The 17,666-nt window shown below is 41.6% G+C and overlaps 1 protein-coding gene across 6 annotated transcripts; it reads left to right on the forward strand.

The window, feature by feature from the left end:
* Positions 1 to 391: 391 nt before the first annotated feature.
* Positions 392 to 12,380, forward strand: LOC149320751 (uncharacterized). 6 transcript variants are annotated; one of them, XM_089504994.1, is made up of 5 exons: positions 1,207 to 1,336; positions 5,353 to 5,553; positions 5,749 to 6,173; positions 7,395 to 7,521; positions 9,911 to 12,380. In XM_089504994.1, exons 2-5 carry the CDS (start codon positions 5,382 to 5,384, stop codon positions 10,714 to 10,716), a joined length of 1,530 nt encoding a protein of 509 aa, XP_089361120.1. In that variant the 5' UTR covers positions 1,207 to 1,336; positions 5,353 to 5,381; the 3' UTR covers positions 10,717 to 12,380. The 6 variants fall into 6 exon arrangements, with proteins under 6 accessions (XP_089361112.1, XP_089361120.1, XP_089361097.1 ...); XM_089504986.1 differs by lacking the exon at positions 1,207 to 1,336 and adding an exon at positions 392 to 455 and having other exon boundaries at positions 5,353 to 6,173; XM_089504971.1 differs by having other exon boundaries at positions 1,207 to 1,393; positions 5,353 to 6,173.
* Positions 12,381 to 17,666: the final 5,286 nt, after the last annotated feature.

The raw sequence follows: 17,666 nt of genomic DNA on the forward strand, positions 1-17,666 counted from the left end.
GAGGACAAATAACATAGCAGTGTGACTCAGCAGCTAAAAAAGCGAATGTGATTCTAGGCTGCATCAAATAGGAGCATAGTGTCTAGATCAAGTGAATCAAGAGTGCCACTCTATTCTGCTTTGGCCAGGTCTCATCTGGAGTACCGTGTCCCATTCTGGGCACCACAATTCAAAAAGGATGTTGAGAAATTGGAGCATGTCCAAAGGAGGGCTACCAAAATGGCGAAGGGTCTGGAAACCATGTCTTATGAGGGGAGACTTAGGGAAGTGGATATGTTTATCCTGGAGAAAAGACGGTTAAGAGTTGACATGCTAGCCCTGTTTAAGTATTTCAAGAGGTTTCACATTGAGGATGCAGCGAGCTTTTTTTCTGCTGCTCCAGTAAGACATGGAACAATGGATGCAAGTTACAGGAAAAGAGATTCCACCTTAACATTATGAAGGACTAATTTATTGTAAGAGCTATTTAAAAGAGGAATGTGATGAAGTATGGAGCCTCCTTTTTTAAACAGAGGCTGGATGGCCATTTTGTGGGGAGATCCTGCATGGCAGAAGGGCGGAGGGCCTTCCCCGATTGATCATCCCAGCTCCACCCATATGAATTGCCCAGGACTGCCCCAAGATGTCTGGCCCCAATGATCACTATTTTAAGTGCTTTTAACTGTATTTTATAATGTTGTTGACATAACGATTTAATTTAGTTTTAAGGAAAGGGTTAAGGGTTTATGTAATTTTATTTTGTATCTAATGATGTATTTTTGTGTATTTTTGTCTAACCAGCCTCGATCCTATGGGAGAGGGGGGATAAAAATAAAAAGTATTATTATTATTATTATTATTATTATTATTATTATTATTATTATTGTGGGGTTGGATTGGATGACCTTGGGGGCAAACTCTAGTATTCTGTAAAGTGTTTGCATTGGAGGGACAGGATTATAATCTGTGACCCAATCCAGACAAGACAGATGCTTGCTTTGCAGCTCTGGTGCCAATCTTCCAGCAAGACCCAGAAATCATAGAATCATAAAGTTGGAAGCAAGGATCTCTCTCCTTCTTCCCCTCTTCTTCCCAGACCCTGGAAATGTTCCTTTGCTTGGACTACAGCTCCCAGAAGCCCACAGGGGAGGCGTGGCTCTCTCTCCCTTTCCCTTTAAGAGTTAAAGAGAGGGAAGAGACTCTTCCTAGAAGGGCCAGAGTGTTTCCTTTATGGAAGGGAAGGAGAGGCTGACTTGAAACTATTGCTTCCTATGTAGTCTTTTATGCCCTAGACACTGGAAGAAAAGCAGGTTTTGCAGGCTGAGCAGATCGTTGCTGCAACAGAGAACAGGATCAGGTGAGTTACAAGAAAGAGAGTGCAAGGGAGGAAGGAAGGAAGCACATCAAGGCAAAGGTAGGGCTTGAGAGATCAAAGAAGGCTCTCCATGATCCGTGTTGCAACTGGGTTACACTGAATCAGGTCTTTGATCCTTATAGCTCAGGACTGTTTAGGGTTGGATTCAGGGGCCTCATCCAGCAAGGCTACTCTTACGTTGCATCTACACTACAGAACTAATGCAGATTGATACCCCTTTCAGGGCTGTGGCTTCATCCTATGGGATTTGACATTTGGCAAGGTCTTGAGCCTTCTCTGCCAAAGGGCACAGCTGATCCCTCACCAAACTACACATCCCTGGGTTCTGCAGGATGGAGCCCTGGCAGTGAAAGTGGGGCCCAACTGCATTAGAATGTAGAATGAGAATTTTATTGTATATAGTATTGTATTTTGTATTTTATTGTTATTCTGTAACCCGCCTTGATTCCCCAAAGAAAAGGTGGGCTATAAATATAGTATTATTATTATTATTATTATTATTATTATTATTATTATTTCTGCAGTGTAGATGCAACCTCAAAGGGTCCTTTAAATCCTGTTTCTCAGCAACTAGTCTGAAAGTCCAAAAAAAGAAAGAAAAAGAAAAAAAGAAATGGAAAGAGCTTTCAGTAATTTGTAATTTGTTTTGCTATTGTAATCATTTAATTATGTTTTAATATACCTATTTTTGTGTATGCGTTTAAACTGTACTGTTTTTCATAGTACTGTCCAAATGCATCTGAGGAAGTAAACTTAGGTCTACGAAAGCTCATGCTGCCAAGTTCTTTCTTTAGTTAGCCGCAAAGATGCTCCAAGGTCTCTCTACATGCTGTTTTGTTAATACTGTAAGCCACCCTGAGTCCCAGGGTGGGAGAATAATAATAATAATAATAATAATAATAATAAATTTCTTTGCATTTTCCCCTCCAGCAACTGATATTCACAGCTCCACTGCCTGTGAACCTGGAGAGTCCATTGTGATTTGTACAGTGGTCGTTGTTGTCGTCATATATTTATATAGCGCCATCCATTTGTGTGGCGCTTTACAAATAGAATAAAACATTTATAACTATTTCAATAATATAAAATACTAAACTGCAATGCAAAAAAAAAAGTCACAAACACACAATGCAGAAAATAATGTAGTCAAGACAGATAATCAATTCTATTTAACAAAAACCTTTCCATTTGGATTTAAAAACAATGAGAGAAGTAGCAGTTTACAAGTTTACAGGGAGGAGATTCAAGGAATAGGGGGCATCAAGTTGCCTTCAAGTCATTTTTGACTTCTGGGGATCTATCCTGGGGTTTTCTTGGCAATTTTTGTTCAGAGGAGGTTTGGCATTGCTTTCCCCTGAGGCTGAGAGAGTGTGACTTGCCCAGGGTCACCCAGTGGGTTTCATGGCAAAGCCGAAATTTGAACTCAAATCTCCAGTCATAATCCAACACTCAAATCACTACTCTATGCTGGCTCTCATATAGTATACTCTGTGTAGACTGTACACTGTAGATGCGCGCTAAGATGCTCTGAGGCCCAAAAGTTTCCATCTTAGAAGCTGTGTCAATCTTAAGCAGTCCCATAACTTCCCATTTTCCTCTGCTCTGCTCAAATATATATTGTGCAAAACTTGAAATTCAATTATTTGTTTTCTTTAAGTCAGAGGCAGCTCATAATTAGAGGCCCTAAACTGTAGCTCATTTTGTTTTGAGCGTAAATCTGATACTCTCTGTAGGGCGCATGTACACTGTTGAAAGAATGCTGTTTGTTACCACTTTAACTACCATGGATCCATTCTACAGAATCCTGGGAGAGGCACTAGCACTCTTTGGCAGAGAAGGTTAAAGACTTTGCAAAACGAAAAAATCCCAGGGTTCCATAGGATGGAGCTACAGCCCTTAAAGTGATGTCAAACGGCATTATTTCTACAAACACAAGCATCGCTGTCCTACTAACTGGTCCATCCAGGGAGGGAAAAAATTTCATAAAGTAAGGAATGTTTTAAGCAATATGATCAGAGAGCTGAAAGGCTTCCTTACTGGTATATAAGATGCCAGCCACAGATGCTGGTGAAACGTCAGGAATAAACTCTTCTAAAACATGGCCACATAACCCGAAAAAACCCATAAAAAAACTATGGATGCCGGCCATAAAAGCCTTTGACTTCAGGATGGGAAGGTTTTTTTTAATGTAACTTCCACTTCTAAAATGCTGTTCCTGGCTTTTTGTTTTCTTCTTCTTCTTCTTCTTCTTCTTCTTCTTCTTCTTATTATTATTATTATTATTAAGTGATTGCCTTATTTTTGGATTTGCTGTGCGTGTTTTTGTTAGGCATGTCACCTTGAGAACTTTGGTATAGAACTTAGAAATGAAATTGTTCTTGCTGCTGTGTGCCTTCAAGTCGCTTCTGACGTATGGCGGCCCTAAGATGAAACGATCACAGGGTTTTCTTGACAAGATTTGTTCAAAGGCGGGGGGGGGGGGGGCTTACCCTTGTCTTTCTCTGAGGCTGAGAGTGTGTGATTTGTCCAAGGTCACCCAGTGGGATTTCATGGCTGAGCAAGGATTCAAACCCTGGTTTCCAGAGTCATAGCCCAATGCTCAATCTACTGCACCATTCTCTCCTAGAAATGAAAGCCATAAACGCTTTTTTGAGAAACATTGCCCAGAGTCTAATGGTTGCTCCCAATTAGAGTAAACCCACTGAATCAATTGTGAGTCAATAGGTAAGTAGTAAATCTCATTGATTCAATGGGTCTGGGAATAATGAGGCCATTGCGCATCAATATAGTTTATAGCACTTTTATTTTATTCTGTGTTTGTGTTTTTTTTAGTGCCATTTGGTGGAAGGATAGGGTCCAAATGCATTGACATAATTCTAGTTTTCCAAAGCTGATGCTCTCTCAGATCTATTAGGTTAAAATGTCCATCATCCTCTGCCCTGGTAAGTGGGGATGATGGCCATTGTTATAAAGCACATACAAAGAACATTAGGTTGGCAAAAGCTGGATTGAGTCTGGAAGCCATGCCCTATGAGTGTGCCTTAGGGACCTGGGTATATTTAGCCTGGGGAAGAGAAGGTTAAGAGGGGACATGATAGCCCTGTTTAAATATTTGAAGGGATGTCATGTTGAGGATGGAGCAAGCTTGTTTTCTCCTGAGGCCTGGCAGTTATAGCAGGGTCAACCTGGACTATTTCTACAGTGTGGATGCAGCCTGGATGGTCCATGGTATCTCTTCCAACTCTATGATTATGAGTTCATCTCCAAGTCGTCCAATGCTGTGCAGTGCAACCCAAGTGCCCAAGACAGATAACTGATGTCATCTTAGATCTTTAATAGAGTTGACTTGGTTTTTTAAATGAAAAACATAGGTCATCACAAAAAACAAAACAAAACAAACAAAACAGGCATGGAGAAAATGGGAAGTGAATAAAATATTAACATCACAATAGACGTAGCTTTAAAACCAGATTAAGTTCCAGAATCTTCTTAAAATGACAAAGATGGGTCAAACATTATAGGAGTGCATAGTTCATTCTGTATCATTTATGGCACCTTCATGGTTGGCCCAGGCCTTGGCTAATGTTAATAGGAAAGATGTGGCTCTTCTAAATATAGTGGGTTCATTATTGTAAAGTAAAAATGTGATTGTTTTTTGACTTGCTGTCCAGAAGCCTTTAACTTGTAGGGGACATGAGAGGAATTTATTCCTAATTTCAGATGATGGGACAGCTAAATAGATAATGAGCAAGATCTCCAATTTCATTTTGATCACAGTGACAGAAACGCAGTTGGTATGATATTTTGGCAAATTTGCCCTCTACTACTGCTGAAGGCATCAGTTAAAATCTGGCTAATGTGTATTCCCTCCTTAAGCAGCATTTGTCGATTTTAAACAAATAGTCCTCTGGGCCATGAGTTTTTTTTTTTAAGTAGACTATACTATGGTGCAACCTTGCTTTTGTTTGAACTTAAACTGTTTTTTTTTTCCTTATCAGTCAAATCTCTCTTGCAGTGTAGTCCCCCAATGACCAGCCGATCGCCACGTTCCCTGGCCAAAAAAATGGCTGCCACGGAGGATGGAAGGGAGTCAGCCCAAGGACTCCAGGTCCAAGCTGGGCTTGAAAAGGCAATGAAGACGGAAGAGATGGATCCTTCTGGCTCAGAGCTTGGACAGAGCTCCTCGTCCGCCATCTTGGGTGAGGGCGCCATGGAGAGGGAGGGTTCGAATGAATTGGGAGAGATGAAACCAGAGCCAGAGGAAAAGCTCCAACAGTGCTGGGAAGCCCAATGGCAGCATTTCTTGAAGGACGTGGTGGCCACCGAGTCAAAAGGGGACGGCTCCCAGGTACTGGCCTCCCTGGGTCACGCCAAAGCTTTTCTGTCTCACTTAGGCCACAGCAGCCAGCATGGAGGAAAGACATTGGCCCACTTTCTGCCCAGCTTGAGGGAAGAGGCCCAGAAGACCAACTGCGACAACGCCCAAACAGCTGAGGACAAGGAAAGCTGCGGAGATGTAGAGGAAGAGATTCCAGAGGCTGAGATCCCAGAAGTGCAGCGCCAGCGCTTCAGGCAATTCCGCTACCAAGAGGCTGAGGGCCCCCGGAGAACTTGCCATCAGCTATGGGAACTTTGCCATCAGTGGCTGGTGCCCGAGAAGCACACAAAGGAGCAGATACTGGAACTGGTGATCCTGGAGCAGTTCCTGGCCATCCTGCCCCACAGGATCCGGCACCGGGTTCAAGAAGGTGGGCCGGAGACCTGTTCCCAGGCTGTAGCCCTAGCAGAGGGTTTCCTACTGGGGCTCCCGGAAGAGCAGGTGAGAGAGCTGGAGATGGCTGGCATCATAGGGCGGTGAAGATGGACCATCATATGGTATCTTATTTCTGCCCCACTCAGTGACGAAAGCAAATTATTAGGTCACTCTGAAATATTTCATTTTTTTTAATTTATTTTTTGGAGTGGATGGGATGGAGTCATTGGGATGAGGAGGCATGTGCTGGGGCTGGGACTGGCATGAACTATATTTGAGTTTTCTGTTGTCTGTTATCAGTATGACGTCTACTGTTAGTACAGCATAGTTAAACGTTGTTGTTGTGTGCCTTCAAGTTGTTTCCGACTTAGGACGACCCTAAGGCGACCCTGTCATAGGATTTTCTTCAGAGAGATTTGCCATTACCATCCTTTGAGACTGAGAGTGTGACTTGCCCAAGGTCACCCAGTGATTTCCATGGCTCCCAGTGTACTAGTCCAGTGTTCAAACCATTACATCATGCTGGCATACAGTAATTCACATTTTGAGAAGGCTGCTGAGAGTGAGGGTTGAAGAGACCATGGAAGAACAAAGGGAAGTCAGTTGATAGGTGGAAGACGATAAAAAGCAAGGAGGGTGATTTATTATTGCTGCTATTTTATTATTGTTATTATGTATCACCAAGTTGACCTTATGAATGAGGGATCCTTTATTAACAGCACTGCTTGGGCCTTAAAAATTCAGGGCTGGGGCCTCCTTGTTGGGTCAATCCATTTTTAATGTGAAACTGTTAATAAAGGGTCTCTTGGAAGTTTCTAATGTATAGGGTAGCCATAGGTCAAAGCCAGCTTTACAGCATATACATATATAGTGAGATATCTTGGAGATGGAACACAAATTCAAACCATAATTAATGCATGTTTCATATACAGCTTATACACCTAGCTTGAAGTTAATTTTATATAATATTTTAATAATATTGTGCATGTTTTAATATTTTAATAATATCGTGCAAAGCTTGTTTACATTGAACCATCAGAAAGCAAAGATGCCACTGTCTCCATCACCCATGAAAAAAGTTTTGGTTTTAGGAATGTTTTGAATTTCAGAATTTCATATACATATGTATATGCAAATACAGGTATTCCAAAATCTAAAGACATCCGAAACCCAAAACACTTCTGGTCTTAAGCATTCCAGATAAGGGAGTCCTGTCTCCTATGTTTAAATCAAATATACTAGCACCAAGCACTGACTCCTCTCTGTTCATCCTCATTTCTTTTTCAGATGCCAGAGCCATTCAGAGAGGAGGTCAGCAATTCCCTCAATGCAGAGATGGGTTCACCTGAGGCTTTCAAGAGGACCTCTGCGAGTTCAATCAAACAAGAAAATGAGGGAGATGCCACTTCTTTCGGTAATATTTGGGATCTGCTTGCCTATTTATTTAGAGAGTGTAATTTTATGAGAATGTTTCTTGCAGAGCTTGGAACTAATGTTACTTGTGAATAATGTGTAATGAGTATAAGCATATCTCAGTTAAGTTCTTCTATGGCTTTGTTATTCTATCCTTGTTGCATCCAGACCAGAACACAGTAATGTGTAATGAGTACAAGAATACTTCAGTTAACAAAGCCTCTAACAAAGAAGCTCCTTTTTACAAATCTTTTTATGGCTACCGAGCCTGCCCTTTTCCTCCTTGTCCTTTGTCCAGCTGGAAGGTTTTTAGCATTGAGAGGATATGAAGGACAGCTGGAGAAACATAAGACTTTCAGTGTTGTTTTGCAGCAATGTTGCTGCAGTAAACAATGCAATAAAGTTTCAATAGGGAAAGAGTGGGATTCTGCTTTAGCTGATCCTACTGTAGCTATCTATGTGTATCTGCCTACAACAGGCAAGGTAATAGCAATAGCAAGTACATTTCTGTATTGCTTATCAGTGCATTTAGGTACTCCTTAAGTGGTTCACAATGTGTAAGCTAATTGCCCCCACCAAGCTGGGTACTCATTTTAGCGATTTCAGAAGGATGCCAGGCTGAGTCGGCCCTGAGCCCCTGGCTGGGATTGAACTCACAGCCTTGTGGTTTGTGAGTGAGTTGCTGCAGTACAGCCATTTAACCACTGTGCCACCAGGTCACCAGATAAATAGCAACTGACTTCGAAATCCCTTACAGAACATGCATAAATAGCAAAAAAGAGAGAAAAGGGGAGAGCAGATGAGCCTGCCTCACAGCCCTCCCTCCAAGCACATTAAAAATGTCTATAAATCTGGCCACTAAAATGAAAATCATAAGGAAAGCGGAGGTTCATGAAAGAAAGAAAATACTATCCATGGATGCCCTTTTGAAGAATCTTTCAGGTGCTCTCTAGAAGGTTCAAAATGTTTTCATTTACTTATATTTATTATTAGTTTTGAATAAAAAGTGTACTGAAACATACTGAACTATTCTTTTTTTACATGTTTAAGAAACCTGTATTTATTCTTTCCAATATTTTACCTCTGGTACCAAAGCTTTTTTAAAAAGTTAAAAAATTAATGCCCAGGAACGCATCTGAGGTGTAACAACCAATGCTACCAAATGTTTCTTCTGGTCTATAGGGCTCTATTTGTGTGTGTGTGTGTGTGTGTGTGGTTCTTCTTTGCAAAGTGTGGAAGTAGGAAATTACAGGCAACAAAGTTATTTGAAACAAAATACTAAGGGCAGAGAGAAATCAAAGTAAATGTACTTCTGATTGACATTTCACAAATAACACAAGTAGCAATGAAACCACTTTATTGGTGTCATGAGTAGTGTTTTCCTCTTACTTCTTTTCAAAAATATTTTTATTGATATTATTCCAAAGAAAAATGAAAATTGTTTTAAAGTATTTACATGCATAAACACAGCACAGCCTAAACACAGTATAACACAACAATGGCCTGTTACAGACAGCCAAAATAAAGCTGCTTCAAGTCACTTTGGAGGTATGGTATTTCAATGATGCATGAGTCCTAACAGTCTGGAAGCTTCACCAAAGCTGCACTCCAGTCCTTAGGAATGGAGGGTGGCTTTGGTGCGGCCTTTGGACTCTTAGGACGCATGTATCATTGAAATACCATACCTCCAAAGTGACTCGAAGCAGCTTTATTTTGGCTGTCTGTAACAGGCCAATGTAAAGCAGTTACTATCAAACATACACTATTTGTTGCTTCCTTTTGGACTGCCCTTCAGTGAGTTAGAGTTTCTAATTTTTTACCTATGCATTTGAAGTATAAAATATTTTTACTACAATTTCCCTGTTTCCTGCATTTCTACATTATCATTTTATTCAAAAGTTTTCTAATTTCCGATTTTATTCTGTTTTTAATCCCATCCCTGCTATTTCTCCCCATTTCAGAACAACAACAAAAAATTAACACTTTGTCCCAAACCTTTAGATATTTTTTGAATGTTCATTTTGTAAAGTCACAAAAGTTTGTCCATTTCTATCATATCGTATAGTTTAATTAACCAGTGCTCTATTGATGCTATGTTTTCCTCTTACCTTTAAGTGTAAGTTCAAGACTGGAATTGTTCAAGCTTTATTGTTCCTCTTAGCATTGTGTTTTTAGGCTGTAAACCGCTTTGAGTTCCAATTTTGGGGGGGAAAGTGGTGTACGAATAAATATAATGATAATGGTTTTTATTTTTTAAAAAAAGGAACAGGAAAGTACTAAGAAATGGCAATGCAGTGTTTCTTTTAAGGAGTGTTGGGAATGGAATTCTTGGTAAAATCAGCTTTTAACTTTTATGGAAAAGTCACACAAAGGTTCTTTTCCTATTACAGGAGGTGACAAGAGGCTCCGCAGGGCGAAGGCAAGCCAACCAGAAAATCCTGGGGAAAGGAAAACCTATGGAATTTTGCCTGCAGAGGCTGTATCTGGCCCTGCTGACCAAAGCGAAGCAGCCTCTGATAACAGAAAAGGAAATAGTGGTCTTCCTGAAAATAAAAATACCCGTTCAGCGGAAAGACGGTATCAGTGCTCCTTCTGTGAGAAAAGCTTTAAACACAGATCCACACTGACAGTCCATCAGCGCACCCATACGGGAGAGAGGCCATATACCTGCTCACACTGTGAGAAAAGCTTCATGCATCGGTCCAACCTTATTGTCCATGAGAGAACCCACACGGGAGAGAAGCCCTACAAGTGCCTGGACTGTGGGAAAAGCTTCTGCCACCGCTCCAACCTGATTGCGCACGAAACGGTCCACGCGGCAGGGGCTATGTACCAGTGTGTGGAGTGTGGGGAACGCTTCGAGCACCTGTCCCACCTCAACGCGCACAAGCCGGTCCACCTGGAGGAGAAACCCCATGAATGCTCGGACTGTGGGAAGAGCTTTAATCAACGCTCGGCGCTCACAGACCACAAGAGGACCCACCGAGAGGAGAAGCCACACAAGTGTTCCCAGTGTGGGAAAACCTTCAGCAAGAGGTCAGCCCTCATCGTCCACGAGAGGACCCACAAGGAAGAAAAGCCATACCACTGCTCAGATTGTGGGGAGAGCTTTAGCGAGAGGTCCGTTCTTGTGGCTCATGAGAGAATCCATGTTGGGGAGAGACTTTGTTCGCAGCTTGCTCCTTACTACACATAAGAGAATCTATACAGGAGAGAAATACGGATGCTTGCTCCTTACTACACATAAGAGAATCCATACAGGAGAGAAATACGGATGCTTGCTCCTTACTACACATAAGAGAATCCATACAGGAGAGAAATACGGATGCTTGCTCCTTACTACACATAAGAGAATCCATACAGGAGAGAAATACGGATGCTTGCTCCTTACTACACATAAGAGAATCCATACAGGAGAGAAATACGGATGCTTGCTCCTTATTACACATACAAGAATCTATACAAAAGAGAAGTACAGGTGTTTGCTCCTTATTACACATAAAAGAATTAGTACAGGAGAGAAGTACAGGTGCTTGCCCCCTATTACACATAAGAGAATCCATTTGGAGTAAAGCATGGATGCTTTCTCCTTATTACACACCAGACAATCTATACAGGAGAGAAATATGGGTGTTTGCTCCTTATTACCCATCAGAGAACCCAAATGGGAGAAAAACAATATGAATTCTCCAGCTGCGGGGAAAGTGTTAGTTCTCAACAGCTCCTCTTTACTAGAAGATAATTACATTTGAAAGAGAGACCCATTCAACATATGTACGAGTCAACATATATGTTTCACCAATCAGAAAGAACATTGTAAAGCTGGAGAAAGCTGCAGAAAAGTGCCAGGCCAGTCACTCAGCTTGGAAGAGTGGCCCTGTTGCCTAGGAGATTCTGGAACTTGTAGTCCAAAAAACCCCCAAATCTTTCCTACATTCTGCCCAGTGATTAAGAGGCCATAGCAAACTGCCTGTGAGAAAAGGTTCCGATGTTTAGGATTAGTATAGAAAAAAGGATAGTAAAAAGGGAAAGCATGATAGAGTTGTATAAAGTTATGCATGGTGTAGAGGGAGTGGATAAGGATAAATTTGTTTCCTTTGATTAAAATAGATCCTGAGGTTATCCACTGAAGCTGACTCATGGGAGACTGAGGGCAGAGAAAAGAAAGTACATCTTCACACTGTGCATAGTTAAACTGTGGAATTCCCCACCACAGGATTCAGGGATGGCTGCCAACATGGATGGCTTTAAAAGGGAATTGGATAGATTTGTGGAGATTAGGACCATCAGTGGCTACTAGTCATGATGGCTGTACATCGCCTCCAGTATCAATGGCCTCTGCATATCACTTGTTGGATGACGTGCGTGTGTGTGTTGTGTACCCAATGTCCTGCTTTTCAGCCTTTCTGTGAGTTATTTGTTGGCCATTGTTCTGGAATTGGTAGGCCTCTGGTTTGTTCCAGCAGGATTCTTCTTGTGACTAAAATATTTGAAGAGAACATTATCGTGAATTAGGAACACTGTCCTCATTCCTGCCTTTTTTTTTCCTTTTTTTTTTTGTGGACTTGCATTTTCTGGGGCATTTCTTTGATGTCTTCAAATCATCATGCTCCTGACTTTTGCTCATGATTTTTTCCTTTCTATTCTGTGGTGTTTTTTAAATTTTTAAATTAGCATTAATTTTATTTGAGTATGATTTATACCTTGCTTTGTTTCATAATCAAAATTGGTATTCCCAGCAACTAACGAGATTGCAAAGCAGGTTCAAATAAAAGCACAATGTGAACACAGTCAAACCAATTATGATTTTAAAATTAAAGCTGAATTAAAAGCATTGTAAAAGCACATGAATAAAAGGCATCCAATAAAACTACTTTCTCTGCAGCCAGTTACTTGCCAAAATCCTACCTGAGTTGAAAGGTCTTTGCCTGGTTGAAGAACGACAATGAAGAGGGACCCAACACAGTCTTCCTTGAAAGAGAGTTCCTTGGAAGCTGTCACTGAGCACAGAAAAATGCTTTTTGAATCTGGTTTATTTAATTAAATATTTGTATAATAGTGGAAATGAAAAGCAAGTTTTAGATTAGATTTTCAAAATGGAGTGAACAAAAAATACCATTAACGTGACACAATTCTCTATCTTCCCACTTTTTAAACTGCTTTTAAAATGTCCCAGTATCTCTCTTTTCCTCCCACTTTCTCCTTTTCTCCTCAGCATACATCTGTTGCTGTAAACTGAGTTCAAAGTGCAAACGTAATTTGCACTCAGTTACCTGAGCCAAGAGGAGGGGGGTTCTTGCCCTTCCCAAATAGATTCAGGCAAAAGCAAACTGCTGAAACTTCTTCTTGCTTGCGTCTTCTCCATCGCTACTAACTTTGGCCATCTTGAGCACACTCTAGTCTTAATAAATTCAAATTCTAAAAAATCTTGACCACACTCTGATGATACTTGGCCACTTATGTCCCAGAGCTCACCTGTGAAAAGTTTGAGGGTGTGATATGGAGTCAACATCCAGGTCATGTCCTGTTAGTAAAAACAGACCGTGAGCCCCCAAAACATGACAAAAGCAATCTAAAGAGCACCGGGGGACATACTGGGACAAAACAATGTAACACACACATATACATACAGACACACATGTATATGTTGTGTACTTTAAGATGTTTCCGACTTGTGGTGACCCTGAGGCAAACCTATCATTGGGTTTTCTTGGTAAGTTTGTTCACAGGAGGTTGCCATTGCCAGCGTCTGAAGCTGAGAAAGTGTGACTTGTTCAAGGTCATCACAGTGGATTTCATGGCCAAGCTGGGAATTTAACCCTGGTCTCCAGAGTCCAATGCTCAAATCATTACACCATGCTGGCTCTCTCTCAGATTAGATGGATAGATGATAGGGCCACCAGTGTGTGTATGTGTGTTGTATATATATGTGTGTTTGTTTATTAATACTGGGGGCGGCATCTGGGCTACACTCCCGATCTGAAGAGTTATTGCATAGAAGATGCAGGAAAATCTCTTCTGTAGCTCTGGAGGTCAAGAATACAATCAACTAGGAGAAATTGCAAGGAAGCAGATTTCAACTAATGATAAGAGCTGTTGTGAAGGTGGAACTGATATGTTTCATTAGGTGCTAGTTTTATTTCTCCAAATTCAAAGGCAGCTTTAGTAGAACCAACCATCTATCAAGGATGTGGTAGAGTAGGGATGGAGGTTACTTGATTCTTCAGATGTTTTGGCCTTGTTGTACCAAGTCATCTTTGACTTCTGGCAACCCTATAAATGAGAGACCTATCTATGTCACTGCTACCAATAGCCCTGCTCAGATCTTTCAAACTCAGGGCCTTGGCTGCCCTGACTGAATCTATCTGCCTTGTTTTGACTACAACTCCTGAAGGCCCTGCCTAATATTTACCAAGCCTAAGGGGCTGCGGGACTTGTAGTTCTGTACCTTGAAGAAAGGGGAACCTCAGTAGGTTCTGCTTGTCATGCAACCAGATAAGAAGCACCACCTGCTGAAATCCCCTCTTTTAAGCAACCAGCATGGCATAGTGATTTAAGTGTTAGACTACGACTCTAGAGACTAGGGTTTGAATCCCCGCTCAGACATGAAACCCACTGGGTGGGCTTCGGCGAGTCACGCTCTCTCAACCTCGGGGGAAGGCAATGGCAAACCTCCTCTGAACAAATCTTGCCAAGAAAACTCCATGAAAGGTTCACTTTAAGGTCACCATAAGTCAGAAATGACTTGAAGGCGCACAACATGCATGCACACATGCAACCATTAAAGGTAGGGGGCCTGTCTCTAGTTTTCCCTCTTGCAATACAAAGTCAATAATCTCAATCAGATGAGCTCCATGGTTCCTACCAACTAAAGTTCTCCAGTTCTAAACATGGCGGTAAGATATTGTTGGGCAACGTGTGGAAACACCCCCATTGTCCGCTCTGCACCCCATTTCAAAAGCTGGTGTATTTTTTGGCCCCAAATAGGAAATTACACTGTCCCAAACTTTGCAGGTGCTATTGAATGTTTTGTCTTTTTTGGGGGGGGGAGGCATCATTTTTTGTTTTTTGGGGCCGTCCCGCTACCCAATGATAGTCCTTAAAAAAATCCAGGGGTGGCCATAAATCCAATAAGAATTACATGCACAATTACATGTTGCAAGCTTTCAGAATCACACTGGCTACTTAATCAGGCAAGGCATTGAAACAAACAGGAGGGAAAAAATGAAGATGTTAATCACAGGCCTGCATTTTGCTGTTTCTGGTCTTAGATCAGATGGTAGGGAAGGCTATTTGCAGGCTGGCATCTCCTCCTTTGGCCATGCGGTCACTGGGCGATTCTCCAAGTCCAGGAAGAAGATACCAGTGTGACTTCAAAAGCTTGCAACATGTAATGGTGCATTGTGGTTGGCCCAATAAAGGTATTATTGTTTGGATGTTAGTGATAGTCCCGATGAACCCTCTACCATACCACTTTCTCAGCTGCTTTTAAAAAGTTGCCTTCTTTTGTCCTCAGCTTACTTCTATTGTGCACACTGAGTTTGCATTCCACGAACCCACCAAGGAGGAGAGGACGGGGCAGAATCGTACTCTTCCTAGTTGGCTCAGGCAAAAACAGCTGCAGCCTCTCCTAGCTTGTACGCTCTTCCTCATTAACAACTTTTGCCATCTGTAAACGTTCTATGTATGTTTATAATTAGCTATGGGCAACTAAGTAACTAGTAAACTACCTATGATCGGCTATGTAGCTATAGTTTTTTGTGGGTTTTTCGGGCTGTGAGGCTATGTTCTAGAAGAGTTTCTTCCTAACGTTTTGCCAGCAGCTTTGGCTGACATCTTCAGAGAATACTGGCATGGAAGAGAGTGGGGTATATATACTGTTGGTTGAGAGACAGCGATTTACATGTTAATCTGTGTATTGTTCTGTTGTTGAATGGTAAGGCCTCAGAACAGAACAATACATAGATTAACATGCAAACCACTTCCCCTCAACCAACAGTATATATACCAATGTCTGTTTTCCCAGCTTTGACTTTGCATCCCAATGCTGCCTGGGTTCTCCTTCCCACATGCTGTAAAATGGATTTGGGGGTATGCTCTGGTTCTGGGATGACACCTCATGTAGGATGGAAAGGGTGGCTCACCAGAACTGCATTGATTTCTGCCAACAGAATGTATATTTTTGGCCCAGTCCCCCATGAAGAATCCAAAATTGCAGGGAGCTCTATAGATCCATATCAACAAACCAGAGTCTAGCAGGGATCTCTTTCCCCAAGGTCAGGTCTTTTGTAGGGGTAACAGGTCTCCAGTGGCCCATTCGTGTCCAAAGTAGCTCAACATCTTTCGGATGGCAACAGAGAAAGCTTGGAACAAGACATTTTTGTTGGGAAAATTCACTTCTTCTCCCTTCCCACCCATGGGACTGTTAGTATTGCAACTAAACTCAGAAGAAGAAGGAGCCAAGGTGAGGGGGCAGATGAAATCCTGAACCCTGCTAATAAAAATAAAATAAAATAAAGCTGGAGTTTGACACTTTAAATCCTGGCTCCACTACAACTTTTCCCACTATGACACCTCCAGAGCTTGGAAAAGTTCATTTTTGGACTGAAGTGCTCTAGTTATGATAGCCAAAAAAGTGGAACTTGTCCAAGCTCATCTTCTTTTTGCTGAGGTGGAAAGGGAGAAGGAGAGGTACAAAACTATAAAACTTCTCCTAGTGCTTCTTATGTTTTGGTATCCTCCTCAAGAGACAGGGAAAAGCCCAACCATGGTTTTTCTATCCATTTTGAAATTTTCTATAGGGGTATGGAAGAGATGCAAGGTTAATGTGGGTCTTCAAATTGTTTCTGGCTTACGGTGACTCTGTCATAGGTTTTTCTTGGCACGTTTCTTCAGAGGAGGCTTGCCATGGCCATCCTCTGGCTGAGCAAGGATTCAACCCCTGGTCTCTAGAGATGTAGCCCAATGCTGAAACCACTACACCACACTGCCTCTCATGGCCGAGCACAGATTTGAACCCTGGCCTCTGGGGTCCTAGTCCAACAACACTCAAACTACTAGGCCACACTGGATCTTCTTTACTGTGTACAATACTATTGTTGGGTAGTTTCTGACCAGTTCTATGTCCCCACCTTCATCTTCTAAAATGTCAAACTGTTTTTTTAAAATGGGGACTCCAACCCTGAGCTCAATAGTCCAACACACAAATCATGATTTTACATAGGAATCCAATGAATTTTCTGAATTGTATGGAGCAAGCTGAATGATGATGTAGGCACAGGGAGAAACTAATAATATTTAAGGTGTTTGGTTGGTCTCTCTTCCCAAATCCTTTGCCTCAAGAGACCAGAGACTACATTTTTACTCGTTCTGTATCTTTATTGCTGCCCAACAGATGGGACACATTTGCCCTGAAGTTTAAACTGAAGAATTGGTTAAGTATTGCTTGTGAATTAACACTATTTTAAAAATCACAATTTGGTTTTGACTCAGCATCAGCACAACCATATCACCAAAACCCAAAGCACTCAAGTAAGGGACATCATGTCAAGTTATTGTGGGGAGAGAATGACTAAATTAGATGTGTAAACTATATTAAAAATCTGAGCTGGGTATTCAGAGACTCAAAGAAACCTACAAGTTCATCCTCCAAGAGTCAGTCCTCCATATCTGGTGGATTCCTCATCCATGGATTCAATTAAGCATGATGTGTGTGTGTGTGTGTGTGTGTATGCGCGCGCGCGCGCGCGCGCACACACACACACACACACACACACACACACACACACACACACAGAGTGGGCCCTTGGCATCCACTTGGGTTTAGTTCCAGGACCCCATTTGAATAACAAAATCTGTGGATGCTCAAGTCCCATTAAATGCAATGGTATAGTAAAATGGTATCAAGGTTTGCTTTTTGGAATGTGCATATTTTTAAATATTTTCAAGCCATCAATAGCAGAATCCATGGATTAAAAAAATTGTCAATACAGATGGCTGACTGTATATAAATTCCAAAAAGCAAAGCTTGATTTTGTCATTTTATGTCAGGGGCACCATTTGTATGCCATTATATCCACAGGGGGCCCTGGAACCAAACCCAGCAGATACCGAGGGTCCGCTCTGTGTGTGTGTGTGTGTGTGTGT

This window comes from Sceloporus occidentalis, unplaced genomic scaffold (assembly GCF_023333645.1).
Source record: "Sceloporus occidentalis isolate IW3139 unplaced genomic scaffold, rSceOcc1.0.p SCAF_1, whole genome shotgun sequence".
Classification (NCBI taxonomy): Eukaryota; Metazoa; Chordata; class Lepidosauria; order Squamata; family Phrynosomatidae; genus Sceloporus; species Sceloporus occidentalis.